The sequence below is a fragment of the Rissa tridactyla genome, chromosome 4 (genome assembly GCF_028500815.1).
Source record: "Rissa tridactyla isolate bRisTri1 chromosome 4, bRisTri1.patW.cur.20221130, whole genome shotgun sequence".
NCBI classification, from domain to species: domain Eukaryota; kingdom Metazoa; phylum Chordata; class Aves; order Charadriiformes; family Laridae; genus Rissa; species Rissa tridactyla.
Window position 1 is genome coordinate 26,013,787 of NC_071469.1, and position 27,449 is coordinate 26,041,235.

The following is a 27,449-nucleotide window of genomic DNA, read 5'->3' on the forward strand; positions in this document are numbered from 1 at the left end:
CACTAGCACAGTACAAAGGAGGTAAGGAAACTCTTCTAAATAGTTACACGAAAGACAGACTTTCCAGGCTCAAGGAATATTCAGAGTTGTTCTATTGAATTAAAATACTAAAATGGGAGCTAGTACATCTCATTCACATAATGTGTTGATTTTCATACTGTTATTTCCACATGTGTTATGGAACTAAGCCTTGCTGTTTCAATGAGCAGAAAATCTTTATGGTATTTCACAGTCAGGATAAAATATAAAATGAACATGTGGCATGAAGTCCTGGAGGTTTCTCTTATTTTAAGTGTCCAACTTGGAACACTTCCAGAGGTAAGTCTTACACAGGCCTGTCCTTCACATCACTGAGTGAACATAGGCAGTTTGTATCCAAATATCCTAACATTGCACAGTATGTATCTGAAATGGAACCAAAAAAAGCCCCAAACAAACAAGGAAAGTTACACTATTCAGGCACACGTATCCTCTGTTCGTCTTGCTACAGTTGCCTTCTTGTTCCAGCTGCCACAGAAGAGAACACTAATTTAAGCTCTTCCTAAAGTTGCCAGCTGTTTGTGCTCATACTTTTGCCAGGCTGCCCTCACTAATGCAAGTTATGTCTGTTTTGGATAAGGCATAGAATCTAATTTGGGAGTATGTGCAGAAATGGTTAGAAGCTGCACTGTGCAGCAGGCATACTGTAGTATAGCAGGGAGGAGTTGCTGCTGTGCATTCCTCCATGGCTTGTGTTTTCTTAGTCTTTCACGTTTGATGTGGTGTTGGAGATGTTAGAGTGTACTGTATGAGCCTTAGTTTGCAGTGCATGCTTTGATACGTCAATACGAATCTCTTTGTGAGCTTCAATTCTAGCATCAGTTACGATAGGTTCATCCTTGGATTGAAGCTTCCCTTTACTTGTCTATGCAAAGGTGAACATCCCTCAGAAAAAAAGGGGCAAGTTTTACTGAATGGCTTGCGTTTAACTTTACCAAAAACCTTGTATTCAAGTGACAGTATAAAATAGCTTGTAGAAAAAGCTCTAAGTTTTATGGTTGGTTTTTCCAAGTTCTTCAAAATTGAGCTTTGTATTTTCCTAATTTTAGGATATTCATCTTGCAAAACGATTCTATGACATGGCAGCTGAAGCAAGCCCAGATGCTCAAGTTCCAGTCTTCCTAGCACTTTGCAAGCTTGGAGTGATTTATTCCTTGCAGTATGTACGAGAAATCAATGTAAGTAAGGCAGAATTAAAAGGAAAAACAACAAATGTGTTTTCCATCTTTAAAAGAAGCTTGAGTTGTAATCTTACTTAAGTAGAAGTCTTACTTGAGCCTTCTGAAAACTTCATAGGTGTGTTTTGTGTTGATGCATATTAAGAAAGTTACTGAAGCTGTGATTCCTATTTCTTATTTGTGCAATTGTGTGAAACTGAAATGTGCACAGCCAGTGCTCTTCTGTGCTGTTCTTCCCCTGAAGAGAATTTCCCTAACCTGTTTGACTGTTCTTATCCATAACTGTCTGCTATAAAAGTTAAGCAGATGATTACAGTGACATAATTGCTGTTCAGAAAGAATACTTTTTTTTTAGCCCTAATTCTTATGCTATTTTTTATTCAGTGGTAACAATTGCACTTGAGTTGTGTTTGATTTCTATGGGGAAAGAATATTATTTATATTGATAGTTTAGCTGTTGTGCAGAGTTTCTGCTGAGTGATGGCACTGAAAAAAATATTTGCCTGGAATTTACGTGCATTCTTTCCATATAGTGTCTGAAATATTTCCAGTATTCTGACATCTTCCTGCCTTTTGGATTCCTTAATACATTCAAGTGGTACAGAAGTTATTACCCCTTAGAGCAAACGCAATTTCAGGCAATCCAACTAAATTTGACAAAATTTAGTAGTGTTGAGACTGGTGACTTCCAGAAGCGGACAGTCAAAATACTCTAAATCAATTAAACAGATACCCATGTAGCACTTGCAGAAGCTAGTATGCAGAACATGGATATTCCAAGTTTTAAGTCTGCTGATGCAGACTTCAATTGACAATGACTCTGTAGTACCATCAGATACAGTAGTGAGGCATAAAGTGTGTGTTGGCTAATGCTTATGCGAATGGAAGTCTGATAAAAAAGCACTTCAGTCAAAGCTAAGAGTAAGTCCCTTTAACTTGCCTGTACCTTATCTGTACAAACCTCAACATTGTGCCACAGAAGCCCCACATCCTGGGGCTTAATGTTCCTTCATTCATGGTAGTCTGCTGCTGACTTCCAGTTTGGCTGGACTGACCAGTTCACTGCCTCTGTGTATGTGGTACTTGCTCCTCTTTCTTTAAGACAACTAGTGTGGTTACATACCTCATTCTGATTAACATTGTGTACTCTTGTGCTCTGTATGTGAAAGTCACAAAGCTACCTATCAAGAACCTTCATCCCTAGAACAGAAAATAAAACAGCTCATCCTATGTAGCGTGGCTCTTAGTCTTACTGACATTTAGTTCCTGGAAATTAAGAACGTCGCTGATGTGATGCTATTTTTTCAGAGAGGAAAAGAGCTACTGAAGTTTTAAAACTGGTACTTGTATGTGAAAATGTTACAAGTCAAATTTAAAATCAAAGTAACTTCCTATTCTTGCTCTTTGACATGATGATGTGGACTTCTTGTTTCTTAGATAAGGGAGGTATTCTCACATATTGATATGGACCAGCTGCTGGGGCCTGAGTGGGACCTTTACCTTATGACCATCATCGCCTTGCTTCTGGGAACAATTATAGCTTACAGACAAAGGCAACATCAGGCAATTCCCAGACCAGCAGGACTGCGGCCAGCTGTGCCTCAACAAGAACCACCACCAGAGCATCAACCACCACAATAGCAACAAGAGCCTCGGTGAAAGAACTGGATTTTTCCAAAAGGAACAATTTTCATTGTGATTTAGGACTTTGGATCAGCGGTCCCTCCCCCAAAAGAGGCACAAAGAAGTTTAATAAAACAAAAAAAGTCTGAAAGCTGCTTAGAATGATGCCTTTTTTCAGGGATAAGAAAATTTTTTTGAAACTGATTTGAATGTTATTTCAGTGCCAATGGAATAACACTATGGCTTTTTTCATGGAAACACAAGAGTGCTACTACAAAAATGTTGCCTGCTGTATCTAGTTCCTCTTTATTCAGAGTCCTTTTCATCTCCTAGAGAGAGCAGAAGGCTAGCATTGGAAGGCTTTTGCCTGCTTGATAGCAGTTGCCCTATATAAAAATAACAAGAAGAATAATTTTATGGCCAATTAAAGTCCAAGAAGCTGGACTATATTCAAACTAAAAAGACTAGAGCTGTATGAACTTATATTCTGATCTGCATCCCAAGTATTTCTACAACCCTTATTTCATTATTTCTTAGTATTTCTTACACTTTGGTCTTTTATGCTGTCTTGGATGATTTAACATGGATTATTTATAAACTCTGTAAAACTAAGCCAGCAAACATGCCACTCTCTATTTGTTATTTTTTGTTTTGAATATTTTCCTCCATTCCCCTTAGACTAGACAGTTCTCAGCAGATAGTACAGAGCCCAGGAGGTGGTTTGGGACAGATTGGGTCTTTAAAGCTCATCAGTTGGAAACTATCCACACAGTGCCCAGATTTTGCATCCTTCTAAAACTTTTTTGGAGCCTATATACTTTGCAATACTTCATGACATAAAAACAAATTGGTAGGGTTCCTAAATTATTTAAACTTTGCTCTTACAAAGAGGCTGAGTTGAGGTTGCAGAAAGCACCAGTATTATTGTGGATGCTGAAGAAAGGATGGAGCCAGAAATCTCAGTGAGTTAGCTTACTTTTTTTTTTTTTTTTTTTTTTTTACTGTTTCTAGAGGTGGAACTTCTGTATTTTATTTTCAACAATCCTTTAAGTGATCTGCACTGCAAGAAGGAAACATATATGGTATCTCATGCATGCATCTGTTTAATGCATCTGCAAAAAGGGCCCTGAAGATGTGTGCTCTCTACAGAGGGGCATGGAATTATGCCAGTGATGCTACTCCAAAGTTTGGCTGACTGATAAAAATTGTATGGTAGATTACAACAGTGCTCTGGCTGTAGCCAATCTCTCTTGTACCTGGCATACATGAGAAAGTGAAAATAACATCTCTGACTGTGCCATCTTGAGGATCCCCTGTAACAAGAAAATCCAAAGAGAAAGAAGGCAAGTGGTTTATGGCTTCTTGATACCACCAGGTCAGTGCAAAGGCTTTTTAATGGGTGTAAAGGATATGACCTGTGGACTGCTGTTTTTAGACTGCAAGAGGAATCTTCGCTTAGTAATGATTTTCAGTGACCTATAATTTCAGGGGTTGGGGGTGGGAAGCAGCGAGGCAGTAGCTTAGAGGGAAGAAATGCAGAAGTTTCTGTTCTTATTTACCAATGGCTGTTAAATATTTGTTTCTGTACTAGCATTAAACCCTCTGAATATACTGTCTTAAAGCTGAATGAAATACAAATGAGGAAGCTTTAATTGCTTTCTGACAAAAGATGTTGTGTTTAAAGGGTTAAGGGCTTCTTTTCATGCAAATGTTTTTCCAGTGGATTGGCAGCAACATATCAATATGCTTTATTTAGAATTGAGATTTTGGTATGGTTTCATACTTAGTACTTTTGTAAGGATACTGTTGCACAATAGATATGTAGTTTGGGAAAGAAGATAAGCAATCCACTCTTTTGTAAACTGAAATGTCATGGATGACTAGTATTAAAATATAGGTAGAACTTCTCAGTACTTCAAAATGCTTATGCTGGTTATGTGAAGACAAATCTTTCATTTTAGTTTGAAGGGTTGAAACGTGATAGAGGAATGTCTTGTTCAGTCTTAATCATCATTAGCAGATGGAACAGTATTGAACTTAAATGTAGTGTCTAAAATGTACAGCACTCCCAGCTGCATTTCTTAAGATATCTGTGACTTATGAACACTCCCTCTGAAGTATTTTTGCCTCTGTCACTTAATAACTCTTCTTAGCTTGGCGTGAATAAATTAAAGATTATATGGAAAATGTTTTTCAGTTAAATACCATTGGTTCATTGGTATCGGTCTCTTAGGATGTTTAACAGTTTTGTTACTGCATTATTAAAATGTTTTGGTTGTTTGATCTGTTAGAACTACATTCTAAAAGCTCTATCCTATTTGCATGAGAATCTCTCATCATTGCTGCTATGGGACAGTCTTATAGCTGACTTTCACTGAACCTGATGCGTTTTTACATCCAAGAAATCAGCAGAAGAAAACAATTGAAGATCAGCAAGTTATTTCACTTTGAAGAACTGCTTTTTGAAGAAGCAATAAGGAAGTCTTTCTCCTGCTTTTTTCCCTTCCACCAAATTACTACCGCTAACTTTTTTTGGATGACATTCATTTGAATGAAGTGGTAGTAGTAAAAGGGTACTTACCATAAGTAATGGCAAGTTAACTCAGGGATTAAAGAAATGAATACGTTTTCTAAATCAATTGTCTACAACTTAAGTTTTTGTGACTTAAGTTTTTGTGACAATCCCTTGCTACTCTGTGCTGAAACTTGCATTTTGAGGGAAGTATATTTAACTCTTACTAGCAATATATTTCTTGGCTTGCACTCAGTTTATCAAGCAGCTTTTTTCCTAAAGGAGCTGGGTTGGTCAGTTTACTGCAGTGAAGTACTATTCCCTTGTGGTAGCGCACAGGTTGTCTTACAGTTTATATGCAGGAGTATTTTAGAAGGGAAACTTGATGTAAGAGAAGCATTTCTGGCTAAGTTCAGCATGCTTTGAATGGAAAAATTGTATTTTTTGTCTGTAGTAGTGTAGGCCAGCACCTGCCTATTTGACCTTCCTGGACACATGCTCTTCTCTCCCTGCACAGAGAATGGAACTACGGAGCTTTAACTGTTGTCAGTGGGAGTTTTATGTATAGGAAAACCATGGAAAGATATGGGGGAAATCATTGTTCTGTATCTCAAATTATTAATCAAATACACTAGCTGTTCTTGCTGATTGAAAGAAATGCTGAACTGTTGAGAAAACAGGATTCCAGTTCATCACTCTGAAACTTGTCCCAGAGCTGTCTTGAAATAATTTTCCTTGCTTTATATTGTCCATCATGGGACAACGTAATAGAAGATAAGGCCTTTGATCCAAACATCCCAATGAGACTCTTATGAGATAGTTTTACTCACATTTTAGTCATCTTCCATCAGTCAGCTGCTCTTACTAAAGTAAAAAAAACACCTATCAAATGCTATTCTTTTCGGAGAAGAACATTAAAACATGGATTGTGAAAGGACTTTTAAGACTATGCATTATCTAGTTTCCACCTATTATATGCTAGTTTTGGCCTATAAAAGGGGATCGCACTCACCTTTGCAAGTTGCTTCCTTTTTAAATAGGCAACAATGAACTGAAATTATATTTTTGTTTCAGAGAATATTAAACTAAAAAGATTTAGTTTGATTTGAACTACTGCAAATGCATATGTCAAATAGGGACTATTGGGGGGAACCCTTGGTTTTTATCAGCTACAGTTCTTTAAAGGGTCTTGTAGGAGTTTTGTAAATTTATTTTGTATTTAAAATCAGTATAAAGGCTGGTCAAATGTAATATAATTGTATAAACAAATTATGTTAATAGAAAGATGTACAGATTCATTTTGTACTGTATCTCTAATCTTGTGAAATAAAGATACCACCTGTGTGGTTACCCTCAGTGTTCACAGTGGTTCTGATAACAGAGGATGTCCATTGTTAGTCGTATGCACTGATATATGCTACTGCTAAATACATCCCTTCCTATAAGGATTCTCACACTTCTCTCAGTTCTATTCCTCTTCAAAAAAATAAATCTGTTAATTTAGGAGGGACATAGCAAGGGGTATAGAAAATTATGCATTGTATCTTCATCTGTGCTAGCAGTTTGCCCTCTGTGTGTGTGTACGTGTGTGACCCTCTCTTCAGTGCATGTACCATGTGTGACAGACACAGAACTGCTGTGTGATTCGAGAATAGTGACCAGTAACTTTAGGATTACTACTGCATTTTCAATAGTAATATGGGGATAATACAGTGACTAGAAACAGATACTGGGGGAGGGACTACTCCAAGCTGACAAGTTTGCTTGCTTTTCAGGCCTTTTTTGACCCACTCATCCCTTCAGGCTCCACTTGTTGAGACTCTCGAGTCCTCCCTCATAAATGTATTGCACTGCTTTGCTTTCCAGTGTGCCTATTAATTTGGAAGAAAACAATTAGGGAGAAGTAAGGAGAATGAGGGAGCAATGATGATGGCTATGGAAGGCACCAGTACGTGAACTGTCTTCGGCATCAGCCCAAGTTACTTCGTTTTCTGAAGTATCTGGAGGCTTCTGGTGTGGTCTGCTGCTGCCAATAGCGCGTCTTACAGGTGGGAAACAGACCGGCTGGTACTAAAATCAGCTTGAGTCTGACTGATGTCGCTCAAGCTTAGTGAGGTCATCCTTCACCTTCCAAAACAGCCTGTGCCTTGAGAGGCAATCGCTGACATGCTCAAGTGAGATGGGGTCAGAAGTGTAGATACCTTATTTGACTTGCAGCCTGTAGTCAATAGGAAGTTGTTTTCTGTGGTGGGGTGGAGTACCAGGTATATAAACGACTGTGGGGTTGTTAGTTTTTGGGTTTGTTGTTGGTTTGTTTTGGGTTTTTTTTAAAAAGAGCCACTGAATAATGTTCATAGAAAACAAGTATATTTGTTTTGATTTCTTGGCTTGGTTGGTTTTGTTTGGTTTGTGTTGCTTTATTTGCCTCAGTCTAAGACTAAAATACTTAATTTAAAATCAAAATATTAATAGAAAGTATAGTTTGTAAACCTGCAACACCTGTTTCATTAGAATGTGTTATTTGGTATAATGCCAAAATGTTCCTCCTAATCTCTAAATGACTATGATCTTAATGGCATTTTTGAAACCTGACTTTAATTCCTATTTTCATAAAGAATTATTGAAGAAAAAAGTCACTCTAGTTTACTTGTTGCAGAAAAAATTCAGAAGATGGTAAATGGTGTCTTCCAAAGCTAAGCTGAGGGAGGGCAGTGTACTGTCTATCCAGGTAATGAATACTTTAACATCTGGTCTTAATTTCCATATTCAGAAAGAAAAATAATTGGAGGTAGAGCACCATTGTAGTTGCATTTCAGGTAGCAAGAGGTAAATGCGATTTAACATTTCAAATGCGATTTAACATTCATTACGGTACCGTAATGAATTCTGTAGTGAGTCTCAGACAGAATGTTTCTACCCCGAAAGGTATCGGTGCCACTGCTGCTTATTCCTGGTAAGCTTTTCTGAGTGCAGGAGCGTTTCAGGCAGACCTCCGTTTAAGGAATAGGTTGCTCATACTTGTATTTCTTTGCTACCCAGCTTTTTGGGGCTTTCCACAGAACACAGGTTGTAACTCCAGGTTTTTGAAAATAAGTTGGAAGAATATTATTTTTTTTATGTTGCGAAGCAGTTAAATTATATTTCTCCAATTCTCTGTCAGGCATTTTCCGTATTTCCTTGCTAAGTGGTGTTTTTTTTCTATGCTTGTTTTTCTTCATGCTCATCCTTCCTTCTAAACACAGGCATAAACTGCACTGTAAAACTAGATGTTCCAGTTCCCATGTGTTATTTATGATTGTCGCTCCATCTTTGTACAAGAGTCATACTAAAATTTTTCTCCTCGTATTGCTTATAACTAATTGCTTTTGCTGCAAAAAAAAAATTTGTACCTGGGGGGAGGGTGTGTGTTTGCAGCCACAAGGGGGCAGCAGATATTAAATGGTGACTCGGACTCGTTAACTATTTCAGGACTCAAAGGTTAGGAAAGGAGTAACTTCTACACTTTCAGTCATTGCCACATCATAGGAGGATGTGTATGTATATCTACAATAGGTGTGTATGTGTGTGTATATGTATACACACAGGCATATATATTGAGAGAGAAAAGAGTGTTTGGTTGCAGGAACTTCAGAAACTTACTTATCAAATAATTCAGTGCTCTTATTTCTCTCATACTTGTCAAACAAAAGGCCAAAATTAAAAATCACTGTAGCTTCTGGAAAGACCACGTAAAGAAGTACCTTCCCTGAACTGTTAAAGGTTTTTTTTAATATGTATGTTCATGAACTTGCTGACATACTAATCTGTCTTGCAACCTCTTTAGGAATACGTACAGATAAAATGTGGACTAGTTGGACACAGCTTCCAGGACAGTGGCTATTTTTGCAAAGTTAAATCCAAGTACAAATTCTTAAAGTACAAATTCTTTCCCACTAAAGGAAGTGAAAATACTTAGGAACAGGTGATGAAGATTTCTTTCAAAAATCACTTTCTCACTGAGACCATCTGGTGAAATATTTAAGCCATCCAAATAACTTGAAATCTGTATTTTATGATATTTTTACAGTATTTGTTTCTGTCCAATCTTACTTTAAAGTTTGGTAGGCTCTAGACTTTGCTATATACTGAAATTACATTAATTAATGGCACTTTAGGTGCTTCTAAATAAGATTATTATTTTTTTAATTTGGAAAGCTTCCTCAGGTGTATTCAACAACAATTTTAAAGGAAAAGCTTGCCTGCATTACTAGTCTTAGAAATAGATACGTGAACAGAAAAAAAAAAAAATGCAGTTCATAGACTTTAAAGTCATTATTACAGCTGATGTTATAACAACGAAACAAGTATGTAGCATGTTCCAGTTTAAGGCTGATAACTTTGCATTATAAAAAGGATACTTCTTGGAGAATCATTCAGCTTTGAATTCAAAGGCTAAAGGCCTGAAAACCTACGTGTTTGGTGAGTTTTCCAGTAGCTGATTGCCTTTGTTACTGATGCTGTGAGATGAAGAGGACTTGAGTTAACTCTTTTCAGGTTGTATTTAGTTTCATCTCTGGTTGTCATCAAATTTATCATAGGACTGGACAGTCCATTGGGAAGAATAGCCACACCAAAATAGGTATACATTTTATTGTGGAATCCAGAGTGTAATGTTAAATGTTCATCTGTAATTGGATAACTAAAGGATTTCACATCTTCTACAAATAATTTTGAGTCTGACTTGATTGTGGAAAGCTGGGAAACATTGCACAGAAGGGAGGCGACTATAGTAAGGGAATTCAGACCCAGTGAGATAAAGGTGGTGATCTCACTGCACGCAGCTGTGTTGGCTTTTTCTGCCCCTTTGCTAAACAAACAGCCTTGCTGAGTTTCCTACAAGGAGTCGATCTTTTACTCTGTGGATGGCAAAGGATGCAAGTAGGTAGGAACTTCTCAACAGAGAGCAAGAAAGAAGGGTTTCAGAAAATGCTATATATTAACTATGTTTGCCTACTCTGGTAATCTTGCAAACTCAGAGAAAAGCTCCACAGAGATACAAAAAATATTTAATTTTTTTTTTGCATATATAAAATTTCTTTCTGTTACTGTTTTGGTTTGGGGCCTAATTATTACGTTTGAGTTTACAAGCCCCCAAAAGTTTGCTCTTCTCCCTACATTTGTAATTCTTACTTAAGCTCCAAAAGATAGATGGATAGGAAATACTTTTAAATGTTTGTGGTGATACTAGTTCAGCATCGTAAAACACAGCTCTTGTATTTAGAGTAAACAGTATGCAAATAATCCTTTGGCTGAAAACTGAAAAACTGTATGGTAAATACTGAAAATGAACAGAAAATTCAACTAAAAATAAATTCCCTGTTTTAACATGTCAAATCTAATGTCTCACTAGTCTTATCTTTGTGACTGAGAAAGATGCTAGAACAAAAGATAGACTGTGTCAACTTAAAATACTATTCCTTATCTAAACACAAATAAAATATTCATTTCCACTGTCTCCTCAGGATTTCTAGATGCCAAATTATAAAGACTTCCTTGCAGCTACAGAAAAGGAAGTTTTCAAATTACATAAATCAACATGTTTGATCAGTCTTTAACTCTCTGTGCTTCTCTATTACCAACATTTGATGCTTCCAAATTCTTCCACTAGCCATAACACTCCTAGCACTGCTGTTCTGCAAACTCTTTGCTTGCTTGAATCGCAGGCAGAACATAGAATCATAGAATCGCAGAATGGTTTGGGTTGGAAGGGACCCTAAAGATCATCTAGTTCCAACACCGCTGCCAGGGGCAGGGACACCTTCCACTAGACCAGGCTGCTCAAAGCCCCATCCAGCCTGGCCTTGAACATCTCCAGGGATGGGGCATCCACAGCTTCCCTGGGCAACCTGGGCCAGTGTCTCATCACCCTCATAGTAAAGAATTTCTTCCTAATATCTAATCTAAATTTCCCTTCTTTCAGTTTAAAACTGCTACCTCTCGTCCTATCGCTATGCTCCCTGATAAAGCGTTCCTCCACGTTTCTCCTGTAGCCCCTTTAGGTACTGGAAGGCCGCTATAAGGTCTCCCTGGAGCCTTCTCTTCTCCAGGTTGAAGAACCCCAACTCTTTCAGCCTGTCTTCATAGGATAGGTGCTCCAGCCCTCTGATCATCTTCATGGCCCTCCTCTGGACCTGCTCCAACAGGTCCATGTCCTTCCTGTGCTGAATGTGCTCTGCAGCTACTGATTACTTTGGTGTGCTGTTACATGGCAAAACAAAGGTGCCTGGACATGCGAGCAATTTCTTTCCGTGGGGAAAACGCCCAATCTCTGAATGGGAAATGAAGGTGATGGCCTACCATGCTGGAAACAGCGCCTTTATCCCCAAGCTATTGGTTTTAAACTAATCTTGCCATAACTTGAGACATACAATTCCACAAATCTCTCTCAAGTGTGGTGTTTCAGGCTTGCCTGTGCCAGCTGAAGCAAAGGCGGTTCACGTGCCTCCACACGTGTGCAAGGTGAGGAAGCTGAGCAAGCGATCTTTCAGCACAACGCATTTCTTTCCTCTTACTGCTCTTTGGGTCGTGTCAGTAGCAACCCATGGACTGAGGAGCATGCACGAGCAAGCACTCCTGTGAGGCTGCACTTTGTGATACGGTATAAAGAAGTATGTGAAGTACACACTGACTTAATCGTGGCAGCATGTCCAGAGGGGTAAAAAAAAATCTGGAAGTGCCTCTGTGCCTTTCTGAATTGAGTCTCTGTTAGGATACCATTAAGGCTTAAATCACACTTCCTCACTTCCTTTAATGCAATGAAATATATTTAATTCTGTTAACTGATTAATACAGTTAAATCTGCAGCAAAGCTTGCATGACAATCATTGTTTCGTATTGGAATAAAATAGCATAATTAAGAGTTTTGCAAGATGTAATGAATTATTTATATCATCTTTACAATGAAATCTTAACATTAAAAACCCTCATTATCTGCCAATTTGAAAGAACAAAAAGTCAGGTGATGTGTGTATTCAAAATAAATCAGAATTGGGATTGTTCTAGCCTTTAGTTATTCGGTACATGTGTTTATAGTTATGATCTCACATGCTCTGACCCTGTAGAGTCTCATCATAAATACATTTTCAACATAGGTCAGAATACCAGCAATAGAATGCTGTATTTTTATGGTTAATATGCAACATTATGTCATATTCTAGAAAATGGAAGGACATAATCTTTGTTCTTCAAACCTAAACTATTTGAAGTAGGCAAACCAGACTATCTGGAGAGTGTTAGATTTTATTATTTTTTTTCCTTCTTTTCCTCCTTACTTTGAGGGGAAAAAAGTTCAAGTATGTTCTAACTTGTAACTTCTCTTTCTGTTGTATGAATAGCAGTTTTCAACCGGAAATTTAATGTATAATTATTCAAATGGAGTAATTTCATTTCTGATTCTCTGATATAATAGAATATTTCAGTGGAAGGGACCTACAACGACCATCTAGTCCAACTGCCTGACCACTTCAGGGCTGACGAAAAGTGTTCTCTGTGTTTTTAATTCCAAGAAGACGGAGGAAAACGTAAGAACCAGTAACAGGTATGTTACCTGCTAGTCCTTACATTTTAGATCTTACTAGTAAAAGTATTTCAGAAACAAAAAAGTAAAAAATTTCTTACACGAGTCCAAATAGAGTAATGGTGTTAAACAGAGCTGTCTGATACTATGGTAATGGTGTAATGACTTTGATGGAATAAATAGTTTAAGGGAATCAAATATTCTAAATCATCACCTTCTCTCCCTCACCCCCCGTATTTTAAGAGGATGTTGAATACAGGAACTTCAGTTTACTTAATATCAGAAAAAGTAATCAGTGCTAGAGCCAGCTTAAGCCTATTAATCAATCTACATAAAAGAGAGAAAAGTGCTAAAAAAGCAATACATTATATGGAAGCCTTTTTCCTTTAATGATTTTTTAAATGAAGAAACATCCCTTTCCTCAATCTTTAAACCATCTAGCGACTATCAGTAAATACACTTGGGGGGTGAAAAGGGCAGCAAAGATGGAAAACATAACTTACTTCTCTGGTGCTGAGCCTTAAGTGCAACCTGATTGATGGGATGTCATGCTGTGTGCTTTAGCAATGCAGATATGGCAGCCACTGCCACTGTTGGTGACAGCATTTGTGGCTGCCTTTGTGACTAGGACCATATAGGACCATAGTGGAAAAGTTACGCTGTAATGGCTGATCCTGATGCTGTTATTCAGAAAACAAACAAGGAAAAAAGGAGAAATGTAGTTCAGGACTTGACCAAAACCAGGAAAGGATTGGAGTCTTTTTCTAGCCAGGATCTCTCCCAGGCCAGTACATCAGAGGTCAATGACGTTATTCTAGATCTTGGATTTATTAAAGATGGGGAAGATAGAAGGAAACAACTGGAAAACTAATGTGTATTTCTTTTGTCTCATAAAATAATTATGAGAAGAAACAAAGACACTAGTTGTACCTGAGCAGATCTATCCTGTGTCCTTGTTGTAGTTCACCTTTGCACATGTAAATGAGCATGGCTACCAGCCTAAATCCATCTTGGCCCATGGGCAGCATATGCAACTGAACATATTTTTTAATGACTACTTTTGTTTGGGAAATTAGCATTCTATACTGCTGGATAAAACTATGCATGATCTGCAAGTACTGTTTGGAAACGTTTGAGTTGTGTGTTATTTCCTCCCAACCACCTCTAGCTGCCACTCGTGTCACTGTTCTGTGCCAGAGGGCGTTCCCAGCTTGTATCACGGGGGCTTTGGTTTTTTTGTTTGAGTGTTGGCGTACTTTTTGATGCATGTCCCCAGTTTAGTCTATACCGATAGTAAACCTTCAAACCTCTTTGAAAGCTCCTTCAAGACCTCAGGTGAACCAGATATGCTAAACTGCCAAGCGTAACATCAGTTAGCATAATTACGTGGTTATCTTATCCTTATCATTTGAGATTTTTCTGGTGTTTAGTTCACCTGGAGAAGAGTTAAACTTGTGTAATTTTTTTATTTTTTTTTTTACACTCAGTCCCCACTACTAATTAAGGCTGTTATGATAACGTTTAACACAAATGTCAAGGTTATTAACATTTCTCAGCTTGTGAGGTTCAATTTTCTAGGAAGCTCTGCGGTGACTTGATGCTTCCTCAGCTCTTCAGAGTCATTATCCAAATCTGCTAATGGGTGTAAACGAACGCGTCGGTGCTCACATTTGTAGGTGTGATGCACGTGTTCAATTTCCATAACTTGCCTTTCATCAGCAGCCTTGAAATTGTAACAGGGTTAGAAATTAAAGCCTCCATAAAGACATTTGCATATGCAAATTTATAGAATCCTAGAATGGTTTAGGGTGGAAGGGACCTTAAAGATCGCCTAGTTCCAAACGCCCTGTCCTGGGCAGGGACACCTGCCACTGGACCAGGTGGCATTGCCATCTGAAATCTTTAAAGATAAAGGCAGAAATGAGATTAATATTTTAGATTTTATGTTATTAGATCTGTAATACTACTGCAACTTGACAGCTTAAAACCAAGACGTTGCAGTTAACTTTGTTAGTCCTGACTAAAACGTAATATGGGGATATTTGCTGACCTGTGAAATTCATTGGGATCTAATGAAATAATTGAGACAGATGTTAATTTGCATTAGGAGTGGGTACACAAAATGATCCGTTACAAATAAATACCGTCATATTTAAGAATACCGGTTGAATGATATTTTTTATTATTATGTTTTTTATCTACACGTTTACGTTTATTTTCCCGTTTGTGTAAGAGCAGGCTGCCCCCCTTCCCCCCCCCCCCGGCAGGCAAGCGTGTCGACTTTGAACCGTGTTCAAAAAACACATAATATTTAAATGAGTTAATTCCAGGAATAAGGAAACAAGCGCCCGTTTCGGCCCCGCCACCGGCAGCTCCCCGGACGCCGCCGCCGCTCCGCAGGGACGGGCCCGGCTCCGGGCGGGGCGGGGGCGCCTCCAGCCAATGCGGAGCCGCGGCCAGCGGGCAGCGACCAATGGCGGCGGCCGCGGGGAGGAGAGGGGCGGGACGGGGGCCGCACCGCCTCCGCCTCCCCTCAGCGCGCCGTCCGCCAGCGCGGGCGGCGGCAGCGCGGCTCCGCGGAGCGCCCGGCCCGCCGGCGGCAGGTAGGTCCGCGGCGGGGGATGTGGGGAGCCACCGCGGAGCCGGCAGCGAGCGGCTGGGCGGGGAGAGCTGCGTGCCCCGGTGCCGCCCGGCCGGCCCCCGCCGGGGAAGAGAGTGCGCGTCCCACTGCTCTCCCTCCCTCACAGCCCAGGAGGGGGGACCGCGGCTGTGGGGAGCGGGTGTTTGGGCTGCGCAGGCGGAGGACATCCAGAAACCGGAGCCGAGGAAACCTAAACCGAAGGCAGGTGGCCCCGCCGGGGCCGCCGCCCCCTGGGTGCGTTGGCCGCTCCGCGGCTCGGAGGAGGGGGCGGCCTCGGCTGCGCGCCCCGGTGTAGCCGGAGCTGCCCCTCCGCGCCCTCTTCCCCTGCCCTGACCGCGGGGCCTCCCAGCCTGTCCCCCCGCCCGGTCCCCGCACCCTCCGGCGGGGCGGTCCTCGGTGAGGGCTGTTGATGAGGGGCAGCCTAGCAACCCGCCAGCCATCTTCCCCCAAATGAGAGCTCTCCTCGTTTGTAATCACGCACCCTTGTGTTTCCCTGTCAGCGCCAGCAGTTTAATTGCCCCGCGTCTGCGGAAGGGTTAATGAGTCATTAACGGCGGCATGTGGAAGCTGCTTGTGTCCACCTACCCCTCAGCTGCTCCCTGCCATTACTCATGTTTTGGATTTTTCCTTTCTTGAGCCTGCCGAATTGTGCCGCTTTTCACATGTGTTTTTTCCTGTGGTTTAAGATCTTGCAAGGCAAAGCAAAAGCGCCACGCATCTTTCTGTTGTCTCGTTTGAGTACACTACGGAAATTGTAGGTTTGAAAAGCTCAAATTACATATTTCTGAGCAAAGTGGATTTTTATGTTGATAGCCAACCAGACAGCCCCTTCCCTGCATATTCGCCTAGTTCACGTGTTATATATATTCTTTCTGTATCGCACCTCCACTTTTCTCTGTTCATTTTTGTTATTTTTTTTTTGTTGACTGATTGTCTGTAATCAGACTCAACTTCTCTGATTTTTTTTTTTTTCCCCCCATGGTTAAATCCTTTTTGAGACTTGAGTTTTTCAGAGAGAAACAAGTTAAAAAAATGCTGGGCTGCTTGACACAATCAGGCAATGCTTTACAGCTCGTGTCTTCTCATACTTAGTTGCGCCTTTTGCTGGGAATTATCCTTAGAATAGCTTCACAGTATTGCTTTGAGGGCATTTTTAGTGTTGTCAAGGTAAAAATTTAGCAAACATTGGCATTTCTTTACTTATGAATCAGCTATGAATCATTCTTGTCTTCTGTGAAAGATGCATTTGGTAAACTTACTAGTTTGGGCAAGTAAATTTCAAACTACAAATGCTTGCAAAATGCTTGTGTTCAACTCATTGTGGCACATGACTGATTTTTTTTTTTTTTTTTTTTCTTTGCTGAGATGACTTGTGATATTCTGTATTGCACAGACAAGTGAGCTCTGGACTTTGCCTTAATATTTTCCAGATAAACAGGTTTACGTTAGTAAATCAATTCTGTGTTATCACAAAAATCTTGAAGAACAGTTTCCCGCATCTCCAGTGAGCTGTATTACATGGGATTATGCAATGCATGTGATTTTCTTAAGTACTTAGTTTCCAAATGGCTAGGTTCTCTCTTCTCCAAGAATTTCCAGATTTGATTGATTATAACATAAAGCGGTATTTGCAGTGAATTACATATAATCTGTTATATCATGCTTTTGTCTGGTAAATCTTTGACTTTTTCTCTTTAAGAGCGTAACGTGATAAAGGTTTTTCATTATATTCTGGTGGATCTTGGGTACAAAGCCAGTAGCAATAACTCCCAAGCAAATCTAACGTACTGTTTTCCTTAAATATAGGAATACAGTTGGCAACTTTAGTGATTGCTGCTCTTTTATAGTTCTATCTCTTAAATTATTCTTAAAATATGAATCAAGAACATGACCATTAAAATTTTCAATAAGAGAAATGGACAGGTTTTTTTTTCCTCTCACATGTTGTACTGTATCTCAGTTCTGGCTAGCTGTACTCTCGTATGATTCATGTTCTTAATTATCATTAAGGACTTCACAGCATACCTAGGTCTTTAACTGCAGTTCTCTGCTTTACATGAGTTCCTTGGATCCCTCGTTACTTCAGTGGCGTAATTAATACCCTGCTGTGTGGTTGGTTTAGGTAACAAGGGTTAAGGGGTAACAAGGTAAGGGGCGCAAGGTAAAAAAGCAACAGCTACATCTCAGTTGTGGCCAGCTCTCCATCTGAAGTCCTTGTTTGTGCTACCTTGCCAGCTATCTTGTTAAGAACTGGCAGCTGGTACAGTTCTCTGACTGAGAAACCCAGACTGTGTGGGGGTTAAAACCATATTGTGAGTGGGCTAAATACATCATGTTTATCGAGTCCCTAATTTTCAGCGATCTCAAGTCTGGCATCGGAAAACGAAGATGAGAAATGGTGTCTATGTGTGTTATAAATCTCTCAAGATGTTCTGCTCCGCGAGGCTTCTGTTGCCCCTGTTGTAGAAGTGGTGACTTTTCCAGTCAGTGAGGCAGTTGCCAAGGTGGCATCAGCTGCAAGATGATGGGTTGTAGATTCTCCTGCTCTAACACTTTTCTCCTGGTAGTACCCTTTCTTCTTGCAGCTTTTAACCCAAGTATTGCACCAAGGCTTTGTGCAAAGCACCTGTCATGATCTTTGCCAATAAACTAACGAAGTGAATTTTGAATTGTTGAAAAGCTGTATTTTTAAAGGCAGACTGAAAGTAAAGGTTTTAACCTCAGGAACACTGCAACAATGTTATCCTTCTCTTTGGAAGTTGGAAAGCTGAAAAAAAATCATCAGGACATAAGCTATAGAACTGTAAGTATTCATGTGGAGGTGGCAATGTTCTAACATAATCTTGGCTGTCTAAAAGTTGAATGTATCTAAGCTAATCACTTAAGCTCACTCTGTGGGCAGCTAGGGAAGGAGTGCCTTCAGAAGGCCGTTCTTGGGCAATTTGTCTGAATTGTTAGTGCATTACAAAAAAAATAATCCAGAAAGTACTCAATGGCAAAACCAGATTATTATTTTTTTTGTCCTCTGATTTCTTAATACATTTTCTTTGGAGTCTAACCATGCTGGATGGTTTCTTAAAGGATTGCAAGTTCTGCTAATGGATGTAATAACTTCACAAGTGGTTAACCTCAAGGAAGGAATGCCTGTCTTGGTATGTGTTGGTTATGAGCATGTGTTGTCTTCAGGACTACGGCTGTAATTGTGACCAGATGAATTTGAGTTCTAGGAAACACAACTAGAAGCCTTACAGCTCAGCTCATATGTCTGGAAACATTAGGGGTTAAATCTTTGCTCCTTGTAGGTGGTGAAAGTTTTGCCAGGACCTTAAACAGGGACAGAAATCCATCTGAAGGTGTCTATATGGGTAAGATTGCTTCTCTGCTAGGGATTATGAATCCCCTATTGACTTCTGTGATCAATTTTCACTGTCTTTTAAATGTGCAAATAAGGTGAATGGTGTGGAAGGTCCTATTTCTTTCAAAACTTAAGGGTGTAAAAAAACTTAAGGGTGTAAAATTTCAGAGATTGAAAAAACTGAGAAAATGCAGTCCTGTGGAGATGCCAGGGGACAAGCATCAGGGTTCCAGGACTCCCTTCTTTTCTGAAAAAGTATGGGTGCAAATACATTAGTGCGTTCGTTAGAGGAAGAATGCACTTTTGAAATGAACATCCTGGTCATGTGCGCTTACTGCACTTCAGTGTGCATCTCAGAGCACATAAACTGATTTTCTTTGGGATAAAACTGAGTCAGAAGAACTCCAGGAGCTCATTTAATGTACTCCAAGTGCTAACGCAAATTCAGTCTACAGGATGAGACTGGAGATAACTAGAAGTAAAAGCCACAAAAAAGTAGTGTGAAAGCTATGTCCGTAATGCTCCTATTGGTAAAGGTTTTACACTGCTCGCTAGTGTAAACTTAGGATATAGCAGCTTGACCAGCTTCTTACCAATTTTTGAAATGTAACATAATCCTCAGTATATATTTACAGAAAAAAACACAAGGGAAAATATAAACATCATAGCATAACGTTAAAAAAAGTTAAGACATCAATGCATGTGTCCCTTGGATAACTGCAGAAACAAATAGTGCTTTATTAATAGAAAATACTCTTAAAGGAAGTAGGTTACTGAAATGTATACATTTCTTAAATGTCAGTTCTATAAAGATACAGTTGGTGAAAGGGAGTCATAAAAGTAAAGAGCTTTTGCCCTCACCCATCCCAAAAATCCTTCAATAGGTACTTTTCTGACAGTAAAAATTTCCTAAAACGTTGAAAATATTTTCTCAGCAGTTATATATTAAGGTTCATCGGTCCACTCCAGTGATATGTTTAGAAATATGTGTAAGACTCTCTTGAAGCTTAACTTCTTATTTTCTGGAAGAGGTCATACTATAGGAACGTCTCGATTAGTTGTGCCATTACTTCAAATCAGCACTTGGTGATTTCATCTTCTGTCGCTCAGGGGCATTCATATGGAATGAGAAATAAATCTCTGAGTAATGAACCACTACTGAAGTGCCCCTTGTTCACTCTTTGCAGAGTGAGGCAGTCGTTCTGTGTTTGATACTGGCAGGGAAGGTGGGATAGACAGATTGCTGTCCTACTGGTATGTTTTATTGTATGAAGTCATTTATCTTGAATATTAAATGTGGTTTTTTAGCTTTGTTGCAGGCATTTCCCTCTGGGAAGACAGAACTAAGTGAAACTCCTAGGAAAGTCCTGAAAGAAACAAATAGCAGCAGTAATGCAGGAAGGAGCCAAAAAGCAGCATGGGACAATCATCTGAAAGTGTGTGTGTGTGTAGGTTATTTAGTAATAACAATAAATACTTGCATAGAAGCCCTGTGAGATCGGGAGTGTGTGCTGTAGAGTTTGGGGAATGAGAGTCCTTGGGAGAGGGGAGGATCTACACTAACACAGTGTATCAGTGAAAGGGGAAATAGAGTACTGGTACCACGGTATTTTTGGCTGTGATTCAGTTGCCTTAATTTAGTGTGGAAAAAGACACGCAAGCCTAAGTTAGTTGCTGTAGTCCTTCTGGAGGGGGATTCACCTCGTTTGAAAATAGATCAGAGGAAGGATCCTCTGGAGGTGTTGTGTTCCTTCTATTGACTATAAACAGAGCATCAGATGACTATCTCTCTCAGATGTCTAACCGGGTGTCCGGAGTTAAATGAGCTGTGATTCATCTTGCTTTATTAAGGTGATTGAACCAAATGTCTCGGCACAATTCCTTCGGCTTGAAACAGAGGACAGAACTGGCCGGTGTGCTTCAGGATCCTGTGAAGGTGCTCTCGTAGTACAAAACTATCCTGAGATTCAAAGAGCAGGTGGGGTCTGCTACAGAGCTTAGATTCAAAGTGGAGCTCCTGGTCCAAGGGCAAGAGACCTGCCTGGTGAGCTGGAGAGAAAGGATGTCTTTATGCTGAGCTGTCTTTCTTCTTTCATGGCGCTCTTTTAGGCCAAGTTTTAGTTGGCATTTATAGACGTGAATATTTATAGAAACTATTTCTCTGTGGGCTCTTGGGTTTGCCAGCTGTGAAATGAAAGAATTATCTTTAATTTACTTTTGAAAATGGGGGTGGGCATACGATATAGTAATTTTGTTCTGTTGCTATCTGAACCAGGGGCCTCTTGTGAACAGAAGGTACCACTTTGCAGAACTGCATGGTGGTTTTGTGGTTGTGTGGGTGATGGAAACATGTGGAAAAAGCACTACTAAGCATTTTTTAAGAGAAAAAGTATTACTAGCTGCATAACCGAAACTTGAGCTGGTCAAGCTCCACAGCAGAAGGCCAGTTTATTTTCTAATGAAGTAGTTTCAATGGAACAGCTGTAGGGAAGAATTTGGCCTATGAAGTTTAATGATTAGTTGCTGTTTAATTGCTAGTTGCTCCTGAGTACAGAAACTTGCCACCAGAAATGCTCCTTTCTCTCTGATCCTTGCTATGTTGTTTCCAGTTCACCCAAGTTCAAATATTTACCAGGCTAAAAATTATATCCAACATATAAAAATTACATACGGTGGAAACATTGGGTGTGTGTTCTTCAGTCTCATGCCAAATTATAAGGTACCTGAGTTCAGCATGAGGAATAAGATCTCAGCTGATAGGTGCATGGATTTTTTTGGGGTATTCCCTGCCAGAATCTCAAATGTCACTGAAGGGGATAAAACTGAGGAGAATAGATTGGGGAGATCTGGGCTTTCCCCTTCTGAATAACTCATCTCTGACCTCTGCAATTTAACTATCCAAGTCTCTCTGAATGGAGGCAGCTGTATTAGTTTAGCACACTACATGTGTGCTCAGAGTTTGGCACCAGCATTCACTTTTTTTCCAGAAAAGACTGCAAATTCTCCCTGTATTCAATCCAGGCTATTGATACGAATATGCTTGGAGCTAAGACTGATTGAGGGTGGCCTTTGGGAGGTCCTTTGGGACCTTTTGGAGATGCAACTCCTAACAGCTGCAATAAGCTCCTCAGTGGCACTGAAGCAGGCACTAACTTTCAAGTGAATAATCCCTTCTTTTCAGGGAGTTTGTCTGGAATAAAACTGAAATTCTTCTAATTCTGCTAATTTTCAATAGTTTGCAACATGGTTTTGTTTGAGTCTGTGTGAATTATGCTGGTGTCAAATTTACAACTCAGCCACAGTGAATCACTACCAGTCTTGGTAACAAAAACAACAGTCACAGTCCCTTTGCGGGTCTGTGCCTTTATAAAGGAGAGAGGTAAATATCTCAAATATCTTAAAATCTACTTGTCTGCATCCCGTTTCCAAAACTTGTCCACTGGGTAAGGCAGTCTTTGCCAAAGGTGAGCTGGACTCAGCTTCCCCAGGGCTGGCAAGAGAGCTGTAATGCTGCGTTAATGTTGCCGTGAACTGGTACTTCCACATATCATAGTGCTGTGCCACTGAGACGTATCGTGGGCTGAGGAACAGAATAACCGTGGTCGCTTACGGCTACGTGAGGTTGGGTGGGGAGGTGGTGTGACCTGACTGTGTTACTTCCATTTCCAGGGCAGGCTCAGAAAGCAGCCGTGCTGCCAAACACACAGCACCACTGGTAGTGTTAACCTGAGAGGGTGTTGTAGATTGCGTAGAGGAGGATATTCCGATTCCAAACCTTTTGGTTTGGAGTGCTTTATATTGATTTTTTAATGAAGTGAATGAAGTCTTCACAAAGTTCTTCTTTCTGCTTTGTTTTCCTGACTGGACTCCAGAGCCTTCAAGGCAACAGTAACCCTGCCTTAAACTTCTGGGGACTCGGGTGGGAAGGGAGTGTTGAGGTTTTCTTGTTGGTTTTTAGTGTTGTGTTTTGTTGGGATTTTTTTTTTTTTTACACTGTTGCTCTACTAAAGCACATGGGTAATGCAAAACAGGTCCTGCATAAAACAGACCTGATGCCTTCCTTTAAAGAAAATTACATTGGGTTACACAATGTCTGACAGCACCCAGAAATGTGGCATGAATTAAATTCTTATCTAAAAATTTGGTAAGCAAGATACTGCATTATCCAAGTCCAGTTGAGAGATGAGTATGTTCATGCTTCACTTGTCTTACCGTGTGACTTTCATCTTACTCTTTTAGTTTCTGCATGTGTAATTTGAAAGTGTAGGTAAGTAGAACATACTTCTAGGTATGTAGAATGGCTGGTCACCTAATGCAGTTAAACTTTACACAATTTAGTGATAAAACAAATGGCTGCCATTTGAAACTGAAGAGTTAGTTGTCTGAGTAGGAAAGAATAGTGGAATCTGTCACTGTAGGTTTTGGGTTTGGTTTGGGTTTTGGTTTTGGTTGGGGTTTTTTTATAGTATTGATTTGGTGTAGCCAGCTAAATTATTCTGTATCCTCAAAACATGGAATTTTGAAAGATCAAGTCACATTCCTGTTTCTGTTTGAAAATGAGATTATTTTTTTTTTCATGCACCTGTAAGTAGCAGTCTGTTTCGGTTTAGGTTCTGTGAACTATGTGCAAGTACATATACCTACAGCGCTTGTGTACTGCTGGCTCAAGGCAGGCATATGAGGAGCTGCCATCACAGAAGTTTCCCCAGCAGTTTGGTCTACGGGGAGCCTTCTCCCCAGGGTGTCTGCACAGCTCCATCAGTGTACTCGATGTGCAGTGCTCCCTGCTATTCAGTTTTGACAGTTTACTTTGACAATAATGCCCCAACCATTGAGTGATTAGCCATTGTCTCTTAATCACTGTGTTTTATGATAGCCTCGCAAACGCAAGGACTGTTTGAGCCATTCCAAGCGCGGTGAAACCAGGGACTGTGCCACACTCTGTGGAAGCTGATTTATATGAATTTCAATGCATAATACTGTGTATTTGTCAACACCCTGAATGCTTTGTAACTGGGCATTTGTGTCAAATTAAAAGATGAGCGTCTCATGGAAGCCATACAATAATGTTGATATTAACTATTTGATGCTATTGAGCATGAGGTGCAGCTGGTCCTTCCTGCTGTTGATACTCAGACTTGCAATGGCTCCTTTTGTACCTTCCTCAGCAAAATACTGAGTGTAATAAAATATGAGTGATTTGCTGCCTCCATATGCCACAGGGGTCCACCTCTCGCTGTGTGCCCCTGCAGCGCTAACATGGTCTCGTGTAGACAGATGGCAACGTATCTTGGATTCCTCTTCTGGCATGCACGAGGTTGCCCGCTGTCTCACAGGCACGGCTATCAAAGGAGTAGTACCATAAAGACGAGCAGCTGCTGCTCGCCAAACCAGGAGATTCCAAAGCATTGGTAGTTAGAAAGCAGAGTATTCTGAACTTCATTTTCAGCAAAGGGTTCTACCCCTTTGCACCAGGGTAAAGCCACCTCTTGTGTTCTGTTCCCTGTGAATTTCCAGAGGTGAGTAAGCAACACTCAGGAACAAGTATTACCTCTACTATCATCTTACTAAACCTACTCTCTGCGTATGGACCTGCTGACAGAGATACTACAGAACAGACTCTTTTTTTCTCCCTTGAAACATGTTTTATTTTTACTAACACCACCTATTAATGTGTGATAGTAAAAACAAAACAAACAAACAAAAAACCCGATAAACCAACAAACAACAAAAAATGAAGGATTTTCTCATACCCTCTGTTCTACATCATGCTAGTATACCGTGCATTCTTATTTCGTGTTTTGACAATTAGACACAAATGTATTAGACAATAGAGTTGCAAACATACTATTTTGTACTGTGTGTGAATTTGACTTGTCAAGATCTTTGTTTCTACTTCATATATAGTTTTTTGTAATAGTATATAAAATACTGGGTCCCTTTAAATTCACTCTTTGCTCAAGCGTGTTGTGGTGTTTTTTTTTCTAGAGTTGCTTTTCATTCTCTTGAAACAGGAGTAGTCATGCTATACAAACAGCACCATCAAGTCCCATGGACCTATATTTAGAGTGTCTAAAATAGAGAGTGACAACAAATGCGATATTTGTGGGTTGCCCTGAAGGGCTGTAGTGTCCTGGCATAACACGAAGTTGCATAATCTCAGTTGACTCTCCAGACACTGGAAATGAGGAAAGACCAGTTGGATCATCCAAGGAATTTTTCTGCCAGGGCAGGCTTGTTCCCTGTGATACCTCTTCCAGAATTTTGTTTTTTGTCTGGCTCTAAATAATTAAGCAGGACTTCCTTAAACTGGGAGACAGCCTCTCATTTTAAGGTTGCCTTTAGATACAACCATCAAACAGGATCTCCCTCATAATGAAAATACCTTTTTAAACTTTTTTCCTTGGAAAGGTGCTGCTGATACAGCTTAGAAGTTATAAAAGGTGTTACAGTTATATAGAAGTTATTTTTATATATATAGTTGTTAGTTATATGGAAATACAAAGAAGGCTTGAACAGAAGATGGCTTTCTCGCTCAGTGTTCCTAATCTCCCTTTCCAGCCAACATTCAGCACAGGAAAATGTCTCTGCTTTCTTTCAGGGCTGCATCACTTCCTCAAGGGTCCTTGTCTTCCTGATGCTTTCACAGTTGGATTCTGTGTTTTTCCCTCACTCTGAATCTGTTGCCCTGTTCTGTGCGTACTCACAGCTCAGCTAGATGAATGCACACCCTCTCTGTAGCCATACAGCCTCCAGTGAAGCATCTCTGTCTGTAGAATCAAATTTCTCCCTTGTCTTGAATGTAGCTAGTGTTTGAGGGCTTGGCTTCTTTCTTTCATGGCTTTTTTTTTTGTTGTTTTTTTTCTTTTCTTCTCTCAACTTTCTTAGTCCAAAATGAGTTTAACTGATACTGATTGATGGCAACTAATTATACTCGGCATTTTCAGTGGAGATTTTTCACCTAACTTCTGGCATGAACTTATTTGTAATTCAGAAGATAAAGCCCTGATTTCATTTGTGCAATTGGAACCAGTCCTGAGGCACAGGAAAATTTATGCTAGCTTTCCCTTTACTAATGGAGGCAGGATCAGTTTTTGAGTTGTACAGTGAGTACTGGTAAAGCAGTAATTTGTTACGAGGCATATAGGCAATGCTGCAATATTAGTACCTGTCAGAAGAGGATGGCATTTCATACAAGCCAGGGTGTGTGTTTACTAGAAGAGTGTTTATCATCCAGCACAATATTCCAGTAAATTTATGATCGCTTACTCGCTTCCCAGTTTCTTTTGTCATTAGTCCCAGTTTAGAAGAAGGATGGGTACAGACAGGGCTTTGTGATGTGTGCTCACCTCTTGACGACCATCTTCAGTGATGTCAGGCTGCAATGACATAATTGGTTCAAGGGTGATTAATTGTAGAACATTATGCTTTTTACGTCAGTGAGATAACTTAAAAGCCACACCTTGATAATCATCACAACAGCAAGTACAGTACAATAGCTTTTGGAGGGCTTGGTAAATGCAATACATATGACTAGCTTGTCTGTGCACAATTTAGACAAGAACATACGAAGACGTCAATATCTGATGTGCAAACCAGGGTGCCTGGTGGGAGCTTTCTTCTGAAAAACAAGTTCCTTGTATGATTCACTTTTTCAGGTTCGAAAGAAGAAATCAGTTGTTAAACCCAGTTTCCTCCCCATACCATGGATTGGAACATCACTTACTGTAGCATCATGTTGTGCAATAGGTGTGACTATTGCAAATTTCATCAGGGAAAGTCTGTGACACAAGTAATGGTCAGGTGTGTGAGTCTGGGATCAGGGTGCTGCTTTGGAGTTCTGCCTTGTGGAGGCCTTGAGAAGACAAGGAAGAGTGGTAAAGGCCGTGCACCTGCCCTCTCCTCAGGGGGTGCCACCCACCTCTCCCCCCTTATTGCACTTAGATTTCTTGTTGCCTACTGTTATTACCAAGAGAATTTTGTTGAACAAAGAAAAACCTGATCTGTAAAAGTGATTCTGAATTAGTCTAGGCCTTGGGAACTCAAACCCTTAAATTAGTGTTTTGCTTATTTTTTCTCCTATTAGTACAGTACTGACGGGGGAAAAAAAAATCCCAGATTTTAGAGATGCAGAGTTCTGATAAACAAACTGACATGTTGCCTCTTTTCTGTGATCTTTTCCCAGTCTCGTTTTAAAGCACTATTGCTCTGTATGATAAGAGAAGCATTTGACTGATCTTTGCTTCAGATTATAGTTGGACTTGAAAGATTGGCAGTTTGGGAAATTATGCTTCAAGTTTTAATGCAATTATATGACTGGAGGCTTCAGTTACACTTTGAATGCATCATGGACTCACAGCAAGCTATATTTAAAGTCTGAAACGTAGAGCTTCTACTTTCCCAATGTGACTGGGGATGTGAACTATCAGTGCCAAACATTTTGTCTGGCACGCTCCCTTGCTTTCTGCCTGTAATGCATTATTTGTAATTGTAAAAAAAAAAAAAAAAATTTAACAACTTAGATTCCCATTCTTTTTCTGTAGTGG

General features: G+C 40.0%; 2 protein-coding genes across 4 annotated transcripts in view; both read left to right on the plus strand.

Moving 5' to 3' along the window:
• Nucleotides 1-6,732, plus strand: part of SEL1L (SEL1L adaptor subunit of ERAD E3 ubiquitin ligase) — a 35,778-nt gene extending 29,046 nt beyond the window's left edge. For both annotated transcript variants that reach the window (XM_054199972.1, XM_054199973.1), the window contains exons 20-21: nucleotides 1,089-1,217; nucleotides 2,655-6,732. In XM_054199972.1, coding sequence (XP_054055947.1) covers nucleotides 1,089-1,217; nucleotides 2,655-2,858 — 333 coding nt within the window. In that variant the 3' untranslated portion in view covers nucleotides 2,859-6,732. The remainder of the gene's footprint in view (nucleotides 1-1,088; nucleotides 1,218-2,654) is intronic.
• Nucleotides 6,733-6,867: 135 nt separating this feature from the next.
• The window catches only part of STON2 (stonin 2), a 91,122-nt gene continuing 70,540 nt past the window's right edge, over nucleotides 6,868-27,449 (plus strand). The window contains exons 1-2 of one of the 2 annotated variants that reach the window (XM_054199970.1): nucleotides 6,868-7,400; nucleotides 12,800-12,928. The gene's annotated coding sequence lies outside the window, so the exon portion shown is untranslated. Of the gene's footprint in view, nucleotides 7,401-12,799; nucleotides 12,929-15,449; nucleotides 15,511-27,449 lie in introns of those variants that run through there. The other variant, XM_054199969.1, reaches the window with a different exon arrangement.